The 16378-nt window shown below is 36.8% G+C and overlaps 1 protein-coding gene across 1 annotated transcript in view; it reads right to left on the bottom strand.

Annotated features, from left to right (window-relative positions):
- Positions 1–4664: 4664 nt before the first annotated feature.
- The window catches only part of LOC127873675 (zinc finger protein ZFP2-like), a 29512-nt gene continuing 17798 nt past the window's right edge, over positions 4665–16378 (bottom strand). Inside the window, exons 3-4 of the mRNA XM_052417606.1 lie at positions 9776–10247; positions 4665–8272 (exon numbers count right to left, since the gene is read on the bottom strand). Coding sequence (XP_052273566.1) covers positions 6453–8272; positions 9776–10223 — 2268 coding nt within the window. The 5' untranslated portion in view covers positions 10224–10247 and the 3' untranslated portion in view covers positions 4665–6452. The remainder of the gene's footprint in view (positions 8273–9775; positions 10248–16378) is intronic.

The raw sequence follows: 16378 nt of genomic DNA, 5'->3' as shown, positions 1-16378 counted from the left end.
CCAGGCTGTAAGAGACTAGTTTAATGCTATGTAATGTTTAAACTTTTTAATAAATGGGCACACATGATTCCATAAATATGAAACATATTATTCAGATTAAAGTTAACCAACATCAGGTCTGCAGAAAATTAGATAACTTCATTGTTATATCACTATTAAGTACAATCAGACATTTATAAAACATATTTTTATGTATAAATCTAGGTTGTCAAGATTTATCTTATTTACAGCCTATTTATTTCATAAAAAATAAATAATAATCATTAACATTATCATAACCATCATCAACAACAGCAATATAGTAACCACACTCATCGTTATCATCATCACTTGCATCAGCAACTTTTTCGCCATCGTATTCCTCCTCTTCGTCATCATCATCATAATTAAATCTTCATCATTATCATCAGAACAATCATTTAGGAATAAATTTGTTGGTGTTGTTTTTCAATTCATTCTGCTTTAAATTCAATGATAATTTAAAATATGTTATATTTTGCTGCAGAACAGTACTATATATTCAAAATCTCACTTGCCTAGAGCGCATAAAGTCAGCACAAATTCCACGCGTGTGTGAACATGTACAAAAATCTACTTCCGCCAATATGGTGACATATTACGCGAGTTGTTTTGTCGAGCCGCTACACGATATTGAGGCGTTTAACGTTCATGCTTGTAATGGTCTTTACAAGGTTGTGTTCAGTATTTGTAGTACTACACTGAAAAAACCGACGATAAGACAAGTAGTTGTGTGACTTCACTGCGCACACTAGAAAAAAATATTGACAGACTCAAACCTTAGACTGATGATGCATCAAGGGCTGTATTAATCTTAAAGCCTGTGTTCCCCTTATAAATTCCAAGAAGCTAAGCTATATATTTTCATTATATCTCCGTAATATAGGATTGATTAGCCGAAAAAAAAAATTATTTTCTTAACGTTTTTTGTTTTACAACACGCTAATAATTTCCAGATAATAACAATGTTCAACGTGAGAAATATTTAAAATCGCTTGGCAGCCTTTTTAGTTTATTTATTAAAAAGTAATTTTATCGAATAGGATTTAATATACCAAAACAAATGAAAACTATCTGGAATACCAAACAAATCAATGTCGGTGCGAAATATCAGGGTCGGTCGGGTTAGTCGAAACAACCAATATTGTTTACACCTTATTATACCACGAAAAGCATGTTCATCATATTTTAAAACGGTAATCACAATCGAATGCATACATGCGATAACTAAAAAGTTAAAGAAAAAAAATCATAAAAGGCAGTTTTATTACTGTATTATTGTGTTGCCGTGTGAATATTGCATGTCTCCCTAAATGAATTTTATACAAACATTAAAGAATGAATTTCTACAATGTTTATAAGGAAACCATGAAAGTCCCAAAGGGTTCCTATGTCTGCAAAATACACCGTCTGCCGCAGCCACTTCATCGCAAGACAGTCAATCAGAAAAAACATACCCGATATACACATATGATTATCATTGGTATTATATGACCTGCGCTATGCGCCTATGGTCGTTTCTATGTGTCTTCAATTAAGCTCCGGACCAGCCTGTGTATCCGTGCCGTCTGGTCAAGACATACGCTGTCCGCTATAATGATTCATGGTCTATTTAGCGGACAGGGTAGCTCCTGACATAATGTGCGACCCATTTTCAAATGACGATGTTAATTTATACACCGTCATTAAATAACAATGCCCGTAGAAAAAATACTAAATATATGGATGCAATAATTATATCTTAATTAAGGTTATTTAATAGAATACAAATATATCAATATCCGATGTAACTGTCAACAAAACGCAATATTACCCGTACAAAAACAAAAAATAATTTGTATCACATAATTATGTAGCGCCAATAGGACACTTGCAAAAACAGACATATACAGCTTGTATTAAAATGTAAGGTCTGACATACTTGTTTGGGGGCACACTTAAGCCATGTATGGAAATAACAGCAGTGGTGACATGTTTTGGTGAATAATGACATTCAAACTTTCGGTTCTTATAACTTCTTAATCGCAGAATCCGAACGCAATATCCTCAGATCCTTACTCCCAAAATTGAAGTTGGTTCGACACAAAAACCCAAGGAACGATACTTTAAGATCATTATATATCAACAAATTTAAACACAATATGCACTCGTTACCCAGGCCAGGGACTTATATCAAATGGACGTCTCAACTACTGTTCTAATTAAAGCGTGTCAACGTAAAAAAACGTCGAGTCGTTAACAACGGGCAACGGTATTACAGAAAATTACCACACGTTGACCAATAGTGTTATGTCAGAATAATAAGTTTAAAGTTGGCAATACAGACCAATAATAACTTCGTCATTTATCGTGCAATATCAGTGACAAGTAATGATCATATTTGACATCAGTATGTATACACCGCTAAGCCTCCGTGGTATCATTTGATTACCGATTGGGGTACTGCATCCATTGAAATATGTGTTGATAATAAAAATAGATATTGCTACCTGTTATGTACACGTCTGTTTGTGAAAGAAATAAGTGCAATAAAAATACGACTTTCACTTCTAATAGATAAATTGATTTGCAAAAACATGTTCTAATTTAAATGGTATCATTGTGTGTTTTTCTTTTAAATTAATGAGGTCCTTCCGTGCCTAAGGTTACAAACTGTGTGGGCTCGGAGTTTTTGTCCCATCACTTCAACCGAATTAACTTAATAGACTCACGAAAATTTGGACGAATTTTGAATTATAGCCGCAATTTCCAGCTTTTTATTTGTGACTAAAAGACTGTCAATTTTTATGTGGTCTTTTGTTGTGGAGGAAGTAAAACCCCACCCTTCGGTAAGGTGACCAACAACCAGACTCAGACGCTTCCGAGAACGGGGATTGCACCCGGGTCGCATAGGTGAGAAGCGCATGTACCAACAATTGCACCAACAAGACAGCGAAATAGACCAGTATATAATCAGAGTAAGGATATTTGAACGCAGTTGGCATAAGGTGTAACGTTTTCAAATCTATTGAATAACTTACCATTTAGTCAGATTATTGTCCAGAATTAGTACTATCAATTGATTTAATTTAGTGGCGCTAAATAATGACCATTTTGGCAGGCTTTAAGTGTTAACCTACAGGTACGTATAGTACAATTTTAGTAAAATTATTTTACAATTGTCGTTGTCAAGCATTCCGGATTTAAAACAAGAGCTGTCTTCATCGGATTACATATGCCCCAAAAAACTCCTTGATAGAAGTTATGAGCATTTTTCGAAACCTAAACGCAGATTTCGAAACCTAAACGTAGACCCTTAGTTCAAGGTCAATGTCAAAGGGGTCAAAATATGTGTGCGTATAGAAAGGTCTTGTCAATACACACATGAATACCAAATATGAAGGTAACATCTGAAGCGACAAAGAAGTTATGAGCATTTTTCGAAACCTAAACGCAGAATTTGAAACCTAAACGCGGACCCTAAGTTCAAGGTGAAGGTCAAAGAGATCAATTGACCGGTACCCATTAAGGTTCATGTAGAGGCTTCATTTTGAAAAATGTGGGACCCATAGCATTGAACTCAAATTTGACTAAAGGAAGAGTGCCGCATTGAAACTGTATACATATATGATGTTTTTCCTTCAAACTGCTACCAATTTTGTACATCAACGTATCATAACATCCACAAAATCAATCAAAATACAAAGCGATTTTAACACTAAAATATACATTATTTTCAAAAATCTGAATCATGTTTATTCCACGTATTTCGGCGGAAAATTATATAACTAGTGAATAATATCGACATTGACGAGGGCAAGTTACGCTTAAATAGTAAAAAAAACTTCACATATCTAGAAATATCAAAACTCGAACACATGTCATTTCATCACAATGGGGGCAGCTATTTTTAAATTAATTAAATAGAAAGAAACATGCTAAAAACTCACTCATCGCCTAATTGACATTCCAAACGGTTGACGATGACAAATGCATTGGATTGTTATCTTTCCTTTGATGTTTGCAAACTGCACGATCAGACCTCATAAACACTCAAAAGAATAACTATGTAAGAAGCATTTCACCAATGTTTACAATCGTTGTCGAGTCACTGTACTTATATTATTGCGCATAAAATAGTACGCTTACAGACTGACATAAAGATCGATACGTAACTCCGTTCAATTCATCAAGGTATACTATTCTATCGATAATATATAATAATACATCGCTTTAACAATCTAAAAGTAGAAATAATTCTTTTAAACGGAGTTTTTAATAACGAAAGTGAAAACAACGGAAGTTGGATGGATATTCTGTGAGATGCACTTCGGCTCCAGAAAAACAAAACAAATAAACTAAAAAAGACGTGTGGGGGACAATTTTCAGCTGGAAAATATTTTAAATAGGGTAAGTGATGATATCTCTACGTGGTCATTTCTGTTATTTAGTGCGATCTCTTGCTGATTAATGTTAATAGTTGTTTTACTAGTTGCCACCCAACTGTCAAAATAAGAACATGTAATTTCTCAGGTATGTGTATATATATACGCTGTTTTCTCACCACTGCACGTGGTTTCAACCCATTTGTTTTGCACGTTTTTCTACGGATCACAGCGATGGCCACGCTTTCAAAATGGGTAGAAGGAATCGACATATAAAATCAATAATTTTGCCAATTTCTTTATTCCTTTACAATTTTATATGTCGTCTGCAATCTATTTCAATTTGAGATGGTTTAAAATTTGCAATTTGGTTGAGAGGTAAATAACACAATTGTTAAGCCTTTGAAATAGAATTGTGACTCTTATTATCCACCATACCTGGATTTTTAAAAAGTAGTTACGTTTTAGTTATTTTTAGAACTCTGTTTAGGATATTTATCCAAAAAAGGCAGTTGAATAAAAACTCATTTGTTGTTTTAGGACAATTATTTTCTGTGAAATGTTGCTAACTTGACCTTGTATATGTATATAGCTTTGTATTTATTCAACTTAAGGTAGTGCATGTCCTTCCTAACTTTAGATTGAGATTTTGTAAATTAGTGTAAAAATGTATTGGTTTTAAACCAAAATATGAATAAAGCACACAAATATTGAATGTCGAAAATGTGTTTATGTTATTCTATCCGTCTTTAGCTTTAAAATGATATATAGTTTGACCATATTGTACCACATTCAATGAAGAAAAACCAAGGCGAAGTTTTAATGAAATTTATCCCCCCCCCCCCCCCCATGAACCTAAGTATGTTAAGTGTTTTGAAGTAAATTGTATAAAATTGTACAATATTTAACATTTTAAGTAATAAAACACTTTATTTATATGATACAACTTGCTTATATCTATACAGTATATACTTGTTCATAATATATTTTGGACAAATCACTTTAATCGTTTACAATACAACCAGACAGATGAACAAATGGCAAGATATTGTTTTTAGTATCTTTGAAAAGAAATCGAAAATTCAAATAGGAATACAGGATTCCAATATTCGGCTGACTTTCGAATATTCGTACATATCCCTTATTCAACTCACTGGAACTCCCTGGCATTGCTTATAAAATCTCCGCCATCCCAACTTTTGCGGGCTTAAGGCTGTGTGAACATAGCAAAGTAGCTCAATATAAAGAAATGACCATATTACATCTTAGGCAATATGGTCAAATAATCCGGAGAATGTTTGAACAAATAATAAAACGACATGGTGTGTATGTCAATCCCTGTGCATAAGTCGTTTGTGAATATACATTAATCTTAAACTGTGATAAGTTGGCGTTACTTATTATGATCATCGTGATAACAGCGGTTGCTATGAGCGTTTAATGAAAAGAACTTCGCAAAGTTCCTCTTGAAAACAAGGCATTCATATCTGAGCTCGTTATTGTGGATCTGTATATGTATATCAAATTATACGTGTTTGCATAACTTCGCCCCTCAAAAGCTACATTTTTCAGGTTTTAATCGGGTGTGGCTCCTTATGTGCACTTACAGGCCTGATGTACTTTAATAGCTGTTGCCCAATACTCTGCATCTGTGCAACCATTTCCATGCGTCGAATCTCAGGTAACACTGGGGATGGGATCTGATTAGAAATCCCCTTCCACACATGTTTTAACTTTGAGACCGCTCTCTCGTGTGAATCCACATATGCCTTTTGAGGATGAAATCATTATCAAAGCCCTTTCCACACAAGCTTCACAGGTACGGCAGCTCTCCTGTATGAATCTTCATGCGCTGATAGCGGTTTGATCAGCTGATGTATCCCTTTCCACAAACACTGCAACTGTGTGAATCCTATCCCGTGTGACTTATCATACGCTCAGAGAGAAGAAAAACAGGTTACAAATCCCATTCCACAATCACTACATCTATGTGGCAACTCTCTCGTGTGAATCTGCATATGCAGAGTGAGATTGGAAATGGTGACAAATCCCTTTCCACAAACACTACAACTACTCAGTATGTGGCCGCTCTCTCGTGTGAATCTGCATATGCTTAGTGAGGTTGGAACTCGTGACAAATCCCTTTCCACAAACACTGCAACTGTGTGGACGCTCTCCGGTGTGAATCCTCATATGATTTGTGAGATCGGAATTGTAGATAAATCCCTTTCCACAAACACTGCAACTGTGCGGCCTCTCTCTAGTGTGAATCTTCATATGCTTAGTGACGTTGTAACTGTTGACAAATTTCTTTCCACAAACACTGCAACTGTGCGGCCTCTCTCCGGTGTGCATCCTCATATGCTCAATGAGATGAGAACTGGTAATAAAGCCCTTTCCACAAACACCGCAACTGTACGGCCTCTCTCCGGTGTGAATCCTCATATGCTCAGTGACTTTATAACTAGTGACAAAGCCCTTTCCACAAACACTGCAACTATGCGGCCTCTCTACAGTGTGAATCTTCATATGCTTGGTGAGGGTGGAACTGTTGACGAATCCCTTTCCACAAACACTGCAACTATGCGGCCTCTCTCCAGTGTGAATCTTCATATGCTTAGTGAGGTGGGAACTGTTGACAAATCCCTTTCCACAAAAATTGCAACTGTGCGGCCTCTCTCCGGTGTGAATCCTCATATGCACAGTAAGCTGAGAGCTGGTGATATAGCCCTTTCCACAAAAATTGCAACTGTGCGGCCTCTCTCCGGTGTGAATCCTCATATGCACAGTAAGCTGAGAGCTGGTGATATAGCCCTTTCCACAAACACTGCAACTGTGCGGCCTCTCTCCGGTGTGAATCCTCATATGCACAGAAAGTTGAGAGCTGGTGATAAAGCCCTTTCCGCAAACACTGCAACTGTGCGGCCTCTCTCCAGTGTGCATCTGCATATGCTTAGTGAGTTTAGAACTGTTGACAAAGCCCTTTCCACAAACACTGCAACTGTGCGGCCTCTCTCCGGTGTGAATCCTCATATGCACGGTAAGTTCAGAGCTGGTGATATAGTCCTTTCCGCAAACACTGCAACTATGCGGCCTCTCTCCAGTGTGCGTCCGCATATGCTTAGTGAGGTTGGAACTGTTGACAAAGCCCTTTCCACAAACACTGCAACTGTGCGGCCTCTCTCCGGTGTGAATCCTCATATGCACAGTAAGTTGAGAGCTGGTGATACAGCCCTTTCCGCAAACACTGCAACTGTGCGGCCTCTCTCCGGTGTGAATCCTCATATGCACGGTAAGTTCAGAGCTGGTGATGAAGCCCTTTCCGCAAACACTGCAACTGTGCAGCCTCTCTCCAGTGTGCATCTTCATATGCTTAGTGAGTTTAGAACTGTTGACAAAGCCCTTTCTACAAACACTGCAACTGTGTGGCCGCTCTCCGGTGTGAATCCTCATATGCTGAGTGAGGTTGAAATTTTTGACGAATCCCTTTCCACAAACATTGCTATTGTGTGGCCGCTTTTTAGTGTTAATCCGCATATGCTTTGTTAGTTCGAAACTGGTGAAAAATGCCTCTCCACAAATGCTGCAACTGTATGGCCGCTCTCCTGTATGAATTCTCATATGCCTAGTTAGATCGTTGCTTAAGAGAAAGCACTTTCCATACACGCTGCAGGGATGCGGTAGATCTCCTTCGTGAGTCCTTTTATGATTATGAAGGTTATTTGACCGAATCCCCTTGTTGACTTGAAGCACGTTTTCAATTGGAGATGTAATACCTATTCCATTGTGTACACGTTGGTGTCTTCTGAACTCCTGCAACACTGAGAACTCTGCGCCGCATATTGAGCAAGTGTACCGACATCCAGCAATCTCTGAACAGTCGCAAGGCCCTTTGAAACAGCAATGCAATAGACAATCAATTTAATGACACAACATTATAAAGACCAAATAAATGCTTCATGAAAAAATGTGCAGAAGATAATTCAAATCTGCTTGATAAGACAAATTGACACAACCAACAAATCAATGTAGTGTTATAAAATCCAGACAAAAAACATTTTTGATCCCAAATGATCCAGCTTCCAGACAGTTGGCGATATTGTGACAAATGTTAAGACAAAGTCTTATATATAATCCGAGGTCAACAATGTTTACAGTATAATTATTACATTCAACCTTTTAAATCAGTTCGTTACCTCATACAAACCAGATATACCCAGGATTTAAACATAGGAATAATGTGCCTTTGACGTCTATTCGTCACATAGACTTTGAAGTCAAGGGTTGAGTTCTTGCAATGGGTCTCAAAGCTCACCATTAGCTGATCATTTAAGGAACGTTCATTTAAAAAGTGTCTTATTTATAGAGTCATTATTGTCCGGACTTACTACGGATGATATTGTAGCATAGAATAGCCCTATTAGTTGTTCTGGTTGTGCGTAAAATGACACAAATAAGCATTTTCTAAAGATGTGTATTTTTTCAACTCGCAACTTGCCTTCTTATACAATCACCAAATCAACAATAATAATTCAAATTTGAACGTAGGGAAAACGAAAATAATTATTATACTAAAGTCCAGTTGCTAGATTGTAAAACAATCAACTGTTTGTCGCATTAATGAACTATTTTGGCGTACACAACAGAAACAAACTAAACAAGGGCTGTTTGTAAAACATGCATGCCCCCCTATAAAGGCTATAAGTTGAAGTAGCAGCCATTGTGTGAATACGTTTTTTGTCACTGTGAACGGTGGTGGTGGTGGTGGTGGTGGTGGTGGTGGTGGTGGTGGTGGTGGTGCAGTAGTAGTAGTAGTAGTAGTAGTAGTAGTAGTAGTAGTAGTAGTAGTAGTAGTAGCAGTAGTAGTAGTACTAGAAGTAGTAGTAGTAGTAGTAGCAGTAGCAGTAGCAGCAGCATAACAATACCAATACTTTAGAATGATCAAATGGGAAAAGGTAACCTAGCACTGGCAGTAAATATGGGGCTCATTTACAGGTCAGATTGGAATCTCTGCTGTAAAATGAGATTTTAAATGAATTAAAGGGAGGCAAATGCTGTAATAAAAAGAACATGCATAAACTGTAGTTGTTTCCCTTATTTGAACCATGCTAAATCCTTAAAATGCCTATTTCCAGTAACTGTGACCTTCACCTGTGACCTTGACCTTTGACCTAGTGACCTCAAAATCAATAGGGGTCATCTGCGAGTCATGATCAATGTACCTATGAAGTTTCATGATCCTAGCCCTAAGCGTTCTTGAGTTATCATCCAGAAACCACCTGGTGAACGGACCGACCGACCGACCGACATGAGCAAAGCAATATACCCCCTCTTCTTCGAAGGGGGGGGGCATAAAAATAGCAAAGCAAGTGGCGCACAGAGGGTCAACATACCTAGTGTAGTGTCTTCTATTTTTATCTTTATATTTCTACCAGTTAAAGGTTCCTGGTTACTCAAAGCACCTGCATGTAAAGTGTGGCTGGCATAGGTGTCAGTTTTGTCTGCGGTGGAATCAACAATGTGATCCGCAACATGCCGTCGCAAGCTTATCAGGTCCCGCAGACCACGACCACAAAGGTCGCACCAGAACTGCTCCTTTACTTTGCTATAAAAGCTGCAATGTGATTCTACAAGATCTTCAGAGAAGTTGTTGTTTGATGCTGGCATCTCTCTTTCGTCAAATGGGTTTGCATTTGTCAATATATCTTGACCGATTAAGAGGTTCGCATAGGTTTGCATATGTGTTAATGGATCAGGGTCAATGCATTTTCTGGACGCTGAGGACTCCATTTCTCGTTCGCAATGCAGTGGGAACTGTGTATTGTTTCCATTGGATTTCATTTCCTCTTTAATACACTGGCAAACCTGTAATAATTCAAATAAAGTGTTCATTTATTATTGACGAATAATTGGCAACACGTATTTCCTCGAAATGTAAAAACTAAAACGGTACATTATTAACATGATTTGTTACAGACACTAAAGCCCCCATGACACATATTTGGAAAAAGACAAATCCACAGTCATTACTCACTTACTTTCGCATATATTTAAAGATCTTCTTAAACACAATCACCTTTAAATTAACGTAATTCAGTTGAGAAACCAAATCCACCATACAAAGATGAGATGCATACATATAATTGTGTTGACTAAATACAATTGGATACTTATCTAACGTAAGCCTTTTCTAACTTGAATATCTCAGTAATGGGTTAAGATTTTTAATTAAATTAAATAATAATCATAATAAAAATATTCATTTGTTACTATCAGCCGCTTTAGCACGTAGGGAAGGTATGGTTTCATTTTCGAACGTTGAAATGGTGAGAGGCGATATCATTCTAATTTTATTTCAATTTCATCATTCTAGGTAGGTTCTTACACCAGAAACAAAACATAGTTTTAAAAGCAATATGGCTGGTATGAATATTCAGGAGAGCAACCGCGCACAATTGACATGACGCCGCCTGTCAATCAAGTTCTTATCTAAGAACTGATCTACCAATCAGCGATCGATTAATCGGGCGCGTTAGTTAGCAACGAACTGTCCGCCATTTTCTAGACAAGCTATGTATAGGTTCACCTTTACTTTAGTGAGTTTCTTTTGTTTTCCTCTTTAAAAAAGGTAGATTAAAAATGGTTAAACGGTGTCGATGGGGACTATGTAACTCGGACATCCTGAAAGATTAGTTGGTGACATTTAATTTATATCGTTTCCAAAGCCGAAAAGAGATCTTAAGAAGTGTAAGAGATGTATAAATGCATGAGGTCGTCACCACGAACAACTGAAAGTCAACACTGTCAAAGACAATTATAATATATTTTTATCGGATATACTAGCAGATTTAAATAGTTTATGTTGTCGATCTTATTATCACATATTTCAAAAACGGTGTGAATAGGTTTTATGTAACTCTGACATTCGGTATCCATAAGTTAGATTAATTAAATATATACCATTTCAAACGCGGAAATGCGGTCTTGACAAGAGCAAGTGGAAGCTTCAAGGTGTAGAATTACCGAGATCACCCTTATGGAGCATTTATTTATTTAAAAAACTGGAAATGTTATGTTAGAAATAACTACGCATTATTAAGTATGAATTATATCACGTGTGCTTGTAGAATAATAGAGAAGATTGGTACCAACTTTGCGTAACTTAACGAAATCCCCGTTATAAATCGAGTTTTGTGTGTGTCAGATACAGGTGAAAACGATTATATGTTTCTATTTAAATAGAATCGAATCGATAAATGCCACATAATAAGATTTATTATTACTGATATAACCAATAAATGCCGAACTTGGGAGAAGTCGGTACCTGCGCCAGCGTCTGATACAGGTAGCTTTACTGAATTTCCCCTTCATACAGCGCTACTTTATATATGACAACGACCAAACTTATTGTGCTGTCTTGCACTTTCAATTATGGTGATTGATAAATGTTCCATAATCAATATTTAATATTATTAATATCACTTTTATACGTAATAACATGTGGGATTTTGGTACACTCGGTGTCAGAAAGCGTGTAAAACTTCACCGAAATCCCAGTTTAAAGCGCTATTTCGTGTCAAATACACAAGTGGAAATGTTTCGTTAATAACATGGGTAAATGCCGTTGAAGAAGTGTTAATTTATTGCTAATACCAACATCACACGTAATAACAGGTTCGATTTCGGTCAGCGCGCAAACGTTTGAGAGCGTTATTCATGTACCGAGAAAAAAAACGTTATAACAGGGACCTATACAAACAAAGGGCTGCGCAACCTCGCGATATCCCGATACAGCACGCGAAATAAACCGGTGCGCGAGATTTGATAATCTCGATTGACTGGTCCCTGTGTAGCGATAATGCGGCTACACGATATCGATTGCGAGGGATTTCGCTTATTGAGCGGGTTACGTTTATTCGGATTCAAATTATATTATGTTAAATAAACAAGTACATATTCGTTCAATTGTTGCGTTGTTGATCTCAAAATCAATCATTAATTAGTCTAATTATTACGCAGTATGTCGAACGGGGACCCAATTATCGGACCCTTTGATGAATATTAATTGCCGGTTGTTTCGCCAGGGTTAAATTGCCGTTGTGTATCGCACGTATGTGCATGTACAAAAGACCGGTCTTTTAATAGAATTAAAATGTTACCATGTTTTGTTTGAAACAGCAACATAATCAAGACATGTTAAGTGCAAACAACTCAAAATGTATAACTGTTCTTTTAACCTCCGACGCAGCAAAGTTTCGCATGCCATTTTAATATTCACCAACAGAGTCGCTCAGAACCTGTGCAGCCAGACTGACCTTCATGTAGTTGAAGGAAAGCAGATCAATTCATTCGATTGCGAGCGATTTCGCTCATTTATGGTGATAGTTGTTTCGCAATATTCGACTTTCTTTGTTTAATAAACAAATACATATTCGTTCAATTTTGCCTTGTTTTTCTTGTAAATTAATAATTAGTAATATTAACACGCAGTATGCTACACGGAACCCAATTACCGGATGCGTTGACGAGTAACACTGCCATTTGTTTCTCAGGGTTTCAATTGCCATTGTATATCGCACATAATATGTGCATGTAGCAAAATCCGGACTTTTAATTAATTAAAAATGTTATTCTGCTGTGTGAAAAATATCAACATTATCAACGCCTGTCAAATGCTTACAATTTAAAATGTATAATTGTTCTTTATCATCCAAGACAATGAAGGTTCGCATGCCATTATATTATTTTGTTGGACTCCTTATGAACATGATACCCATAGTAGTACTGAAAGTCTTTTCGTGATTTCGTGTTCAAGTATTGAACAAAAATCAGCAGAATTTGAAGGCAATGCAATTCATAAAAGTCGTTTATGTTTTATTTCTCAGTATAAATCAGTAAATCCCTGAAATATACACGTTAGTTCATGCATGATAGGTAATCTTAGTATTATTTAATTTTAAGAGTACATGTATGTGTAACAATACATTCATGTTACTAAGTATAATGAGCCTTCAGTTAAAGAAAATATTATAAAAACTCAATAGCATGTAAAATAACACATGTTTGTAAAAGATTTTGCACAAGTAACCATTTTGCAAGGTGAAATAGAACAACATAAATTTGATAATAATACTAACAATTTTTCTATTTATTATTTCAACAACAAAAGATTGAGATTCCTCCTGACATGGTGATGCAGATTTATTCGAAGCCTACAGCAATACAAAAAGCTTACTAAAATTAAATACCAAATTATATTGTTTAAACAAGTTTGAAAATTTCATATTTATAATGAGTTTTGGGAATACATTTTTGATTAACATGATCAAAGATCTAACAGTCACTTTTGAGTTAAGCAGAGATATTTACTGCTGGAACGTGTTCATTTATGAAAAAATGCAACAGTTTAATTTAATCAATTGAATATTTAAAACTAATTCATACTGAATTTTCTTTTGTCTTCGGCAAGTCTGAAGGTTTGTGAAGTTTGTTGTCGCCACTGCTTTATCTCGTTGACATGAATATAGTAACATCATCTTAGTGCTGGGATGGTCAAGGTACGTCTCAGGAAAAGAAAGGAATCCAATTTCCGTGTTGAATCAGACAGTATCAGTATCCTTGGCATAGCTGTGAACACCCATGTATGTCAGCACTATTTAAAGTCCACAATGTTTTTTCAACCATTAAAAGTTCTTAATGTGGAAATGACCTGGATTTGTACGCCCAAGTTCCGCTGGCGTCATGACATTTTCCTTTGCGGGGTCAAAATTTCCGTCTTAAGAGCAAGAGACCTTCTTTTGCTTCTTTTCAGCGCACTGAAAATATAAAACAATATGAATTTAAACCAACATGATAAATAAAGGGCTAGTATTGACTGAGCCTTTCCAAAAATGCTGCGAAATATGTTGATCAAATTAATAGTGGTTATAATTTAAAAAATGACTAAAATTGTATTATTTTTGGGCTTACAACATTATGATTTTGCAAATAATGCAAATGAAATTTGCACCACACAATAGATTGAAATGCAACGTTTGTAAAGATACCATCATGATTATTAAAGGGCTAGTATTGACTGAGCCTTTCGAAAAATGCTGCGACATATTTGATAAAATTGATAGTGATAACAAAATTAAATCAAAGTACTGACAGTACTGGTGTGACGATGCTTTTGAGAGGATGGATATAAAAGCATCAAGTTAAGTTTATCTACATCACCACAATCACCACAATTGTGTATGTTGGTACAAAAAAACATTTGGTACAAAAAAAAATCAAAAAAAATTTGGGTATGAAAACAAATTTTGGTGCGAAAAAAAAAAATTGGGAACAAAAAAATTGGGACCAAAAAAAATATGGGTACGAACAAAAAATTGGGAATGAAAAAAAAATTGGGTACGAAAAAAAAAATTGAGTACGAAAAATTTTAGGTACGAAAAAAAATTGGAGGAACGGGAAAGTAGTACCTGTGGGGAACTTGACCCACACTCGCACATTTTCGGCCCTTTCCGTCAAACATCAGATAAGTTCCTCGAAGGCAATAGTATGAATACACATTTCGGAAGCGGTAATGCTGTCCTACCTGCGCGCGTCAAAATTTAAGCGAACTAGTGACCTGAAAATCAATAGGGGTCATCTGCAAGTCACGATCAATGTACCTATGAAGTGTCATGATCCTAGGCAAAAGCGTTCTTGAGTTATCATCCGAAAAACATTTTACTATTTCGGGTCACCGTGACCTTGACCTTTGACCTTGTGACCTCAATTCAATAGGGGTCATCTGCGAGTCATGATCAATCTACCTATGAAGTTTCATGATCCTAGGCATATGCGTTCTTGAGTTATCATCCGAAAATCATTTTACTATTTCGGGTCACTGTGACCTTGACCTTTGACCTAGTGACCTGAAAATCAATAGGGGTCATCTGCGAGTCATGATCAATCTACCCATGAAGTTTCATGATCCTAGGCGTATGCGTTCTTGAGTTATCATCCGGAAACCATTTTACTATTTCGGGTCACCGTGACCTTGACCTTTGACCTAGTGACCTCAAAATCAATAGGGGTCATCTGCAAGTCATGATCAATGTACCTATGAAGTTTCATGATCCTAGGCCCAAGCGTTCTTGAGTTATCGTCTGACAACCACCTGGTGGACGGACCGACCGACCGACCTACCTAACGACCGACCGACCGACATGAGCAAAGCAATATACCCCCTCTTCTTCGAAAGGGGGCATAAATATGTACACAAGTCTGTCAGGAATGATTGAATTAACAAAGAAAATCGTGTATTGATGTAAGTTTTTTAAAGAAATGTGCAGAAAATATATTAAACAAGAGCTGTGTTTGTGAAACACAATGCCCCCTGCTGCGAAGCTTTGAAGCCATATATTTTACCTTTGACCTTAAAGGATGACCTTGACCTTTCACCACTCAAAATGTGCAGCTCCATGAGTGACATACACATGCATGCCGAATATTGAGTTGCTATCTTCAATATTGCAAAATTTGACCTTTGACCTTGACCTTGAAGGATGACCTTGACATTTCACCAATCAAAATGTGCAGCTCTATGAGATACGCATGCACGCCAATATTGAAAAAGTTATGGCCAATGTTAAAGTTTTCGGACAGACAGACGCTTATATTTGACATTTGACCTTGAAGGATGACCTTCACCTTCACCTTTCACAACTGAAAATGTGCAGCTCCATGAGATGCACATGTATGCCAAATATCAAGTTGCTATGTTCAATATTAAAAAAGTTATGGCCATTAAAGTTTTCGAACGGACGGACAGACTGACACACTGACTGACTGACAGTTCAACTGATATAGGCCACCCTACCGGGGATAAAAAGCAAAGGCGATATTTTTCTCAGCCACATAATTGTTAATAGTTTGATATCACAAAATGAAAGTGAAAGTAGAACTGTAAAAAATGACAACCTGTCAACGTGTTGTTTTTGCTGGCACAAGAGGGCGATTACACT

Source organism: Dreissena polymorpha, chromosome 3 (assembly GCF_020536995.1).
Source record: "Dreissena polymorpha isolate Duluth1 chromosome 3, UMN_Dpol_1.0, whole genome shotgun sequence".
In the NCBI taxonomy this organism is placed as follows: domain Eukaryota; kingdom Metazoa; phylum Mollusca; class Bivalvia; order Myida; family Dreissenidae; genus Dreissena; species Dreissena polymorpha.
This window is presented reverse-complemented; position numbering and strand designations above follow the sequence as displayed.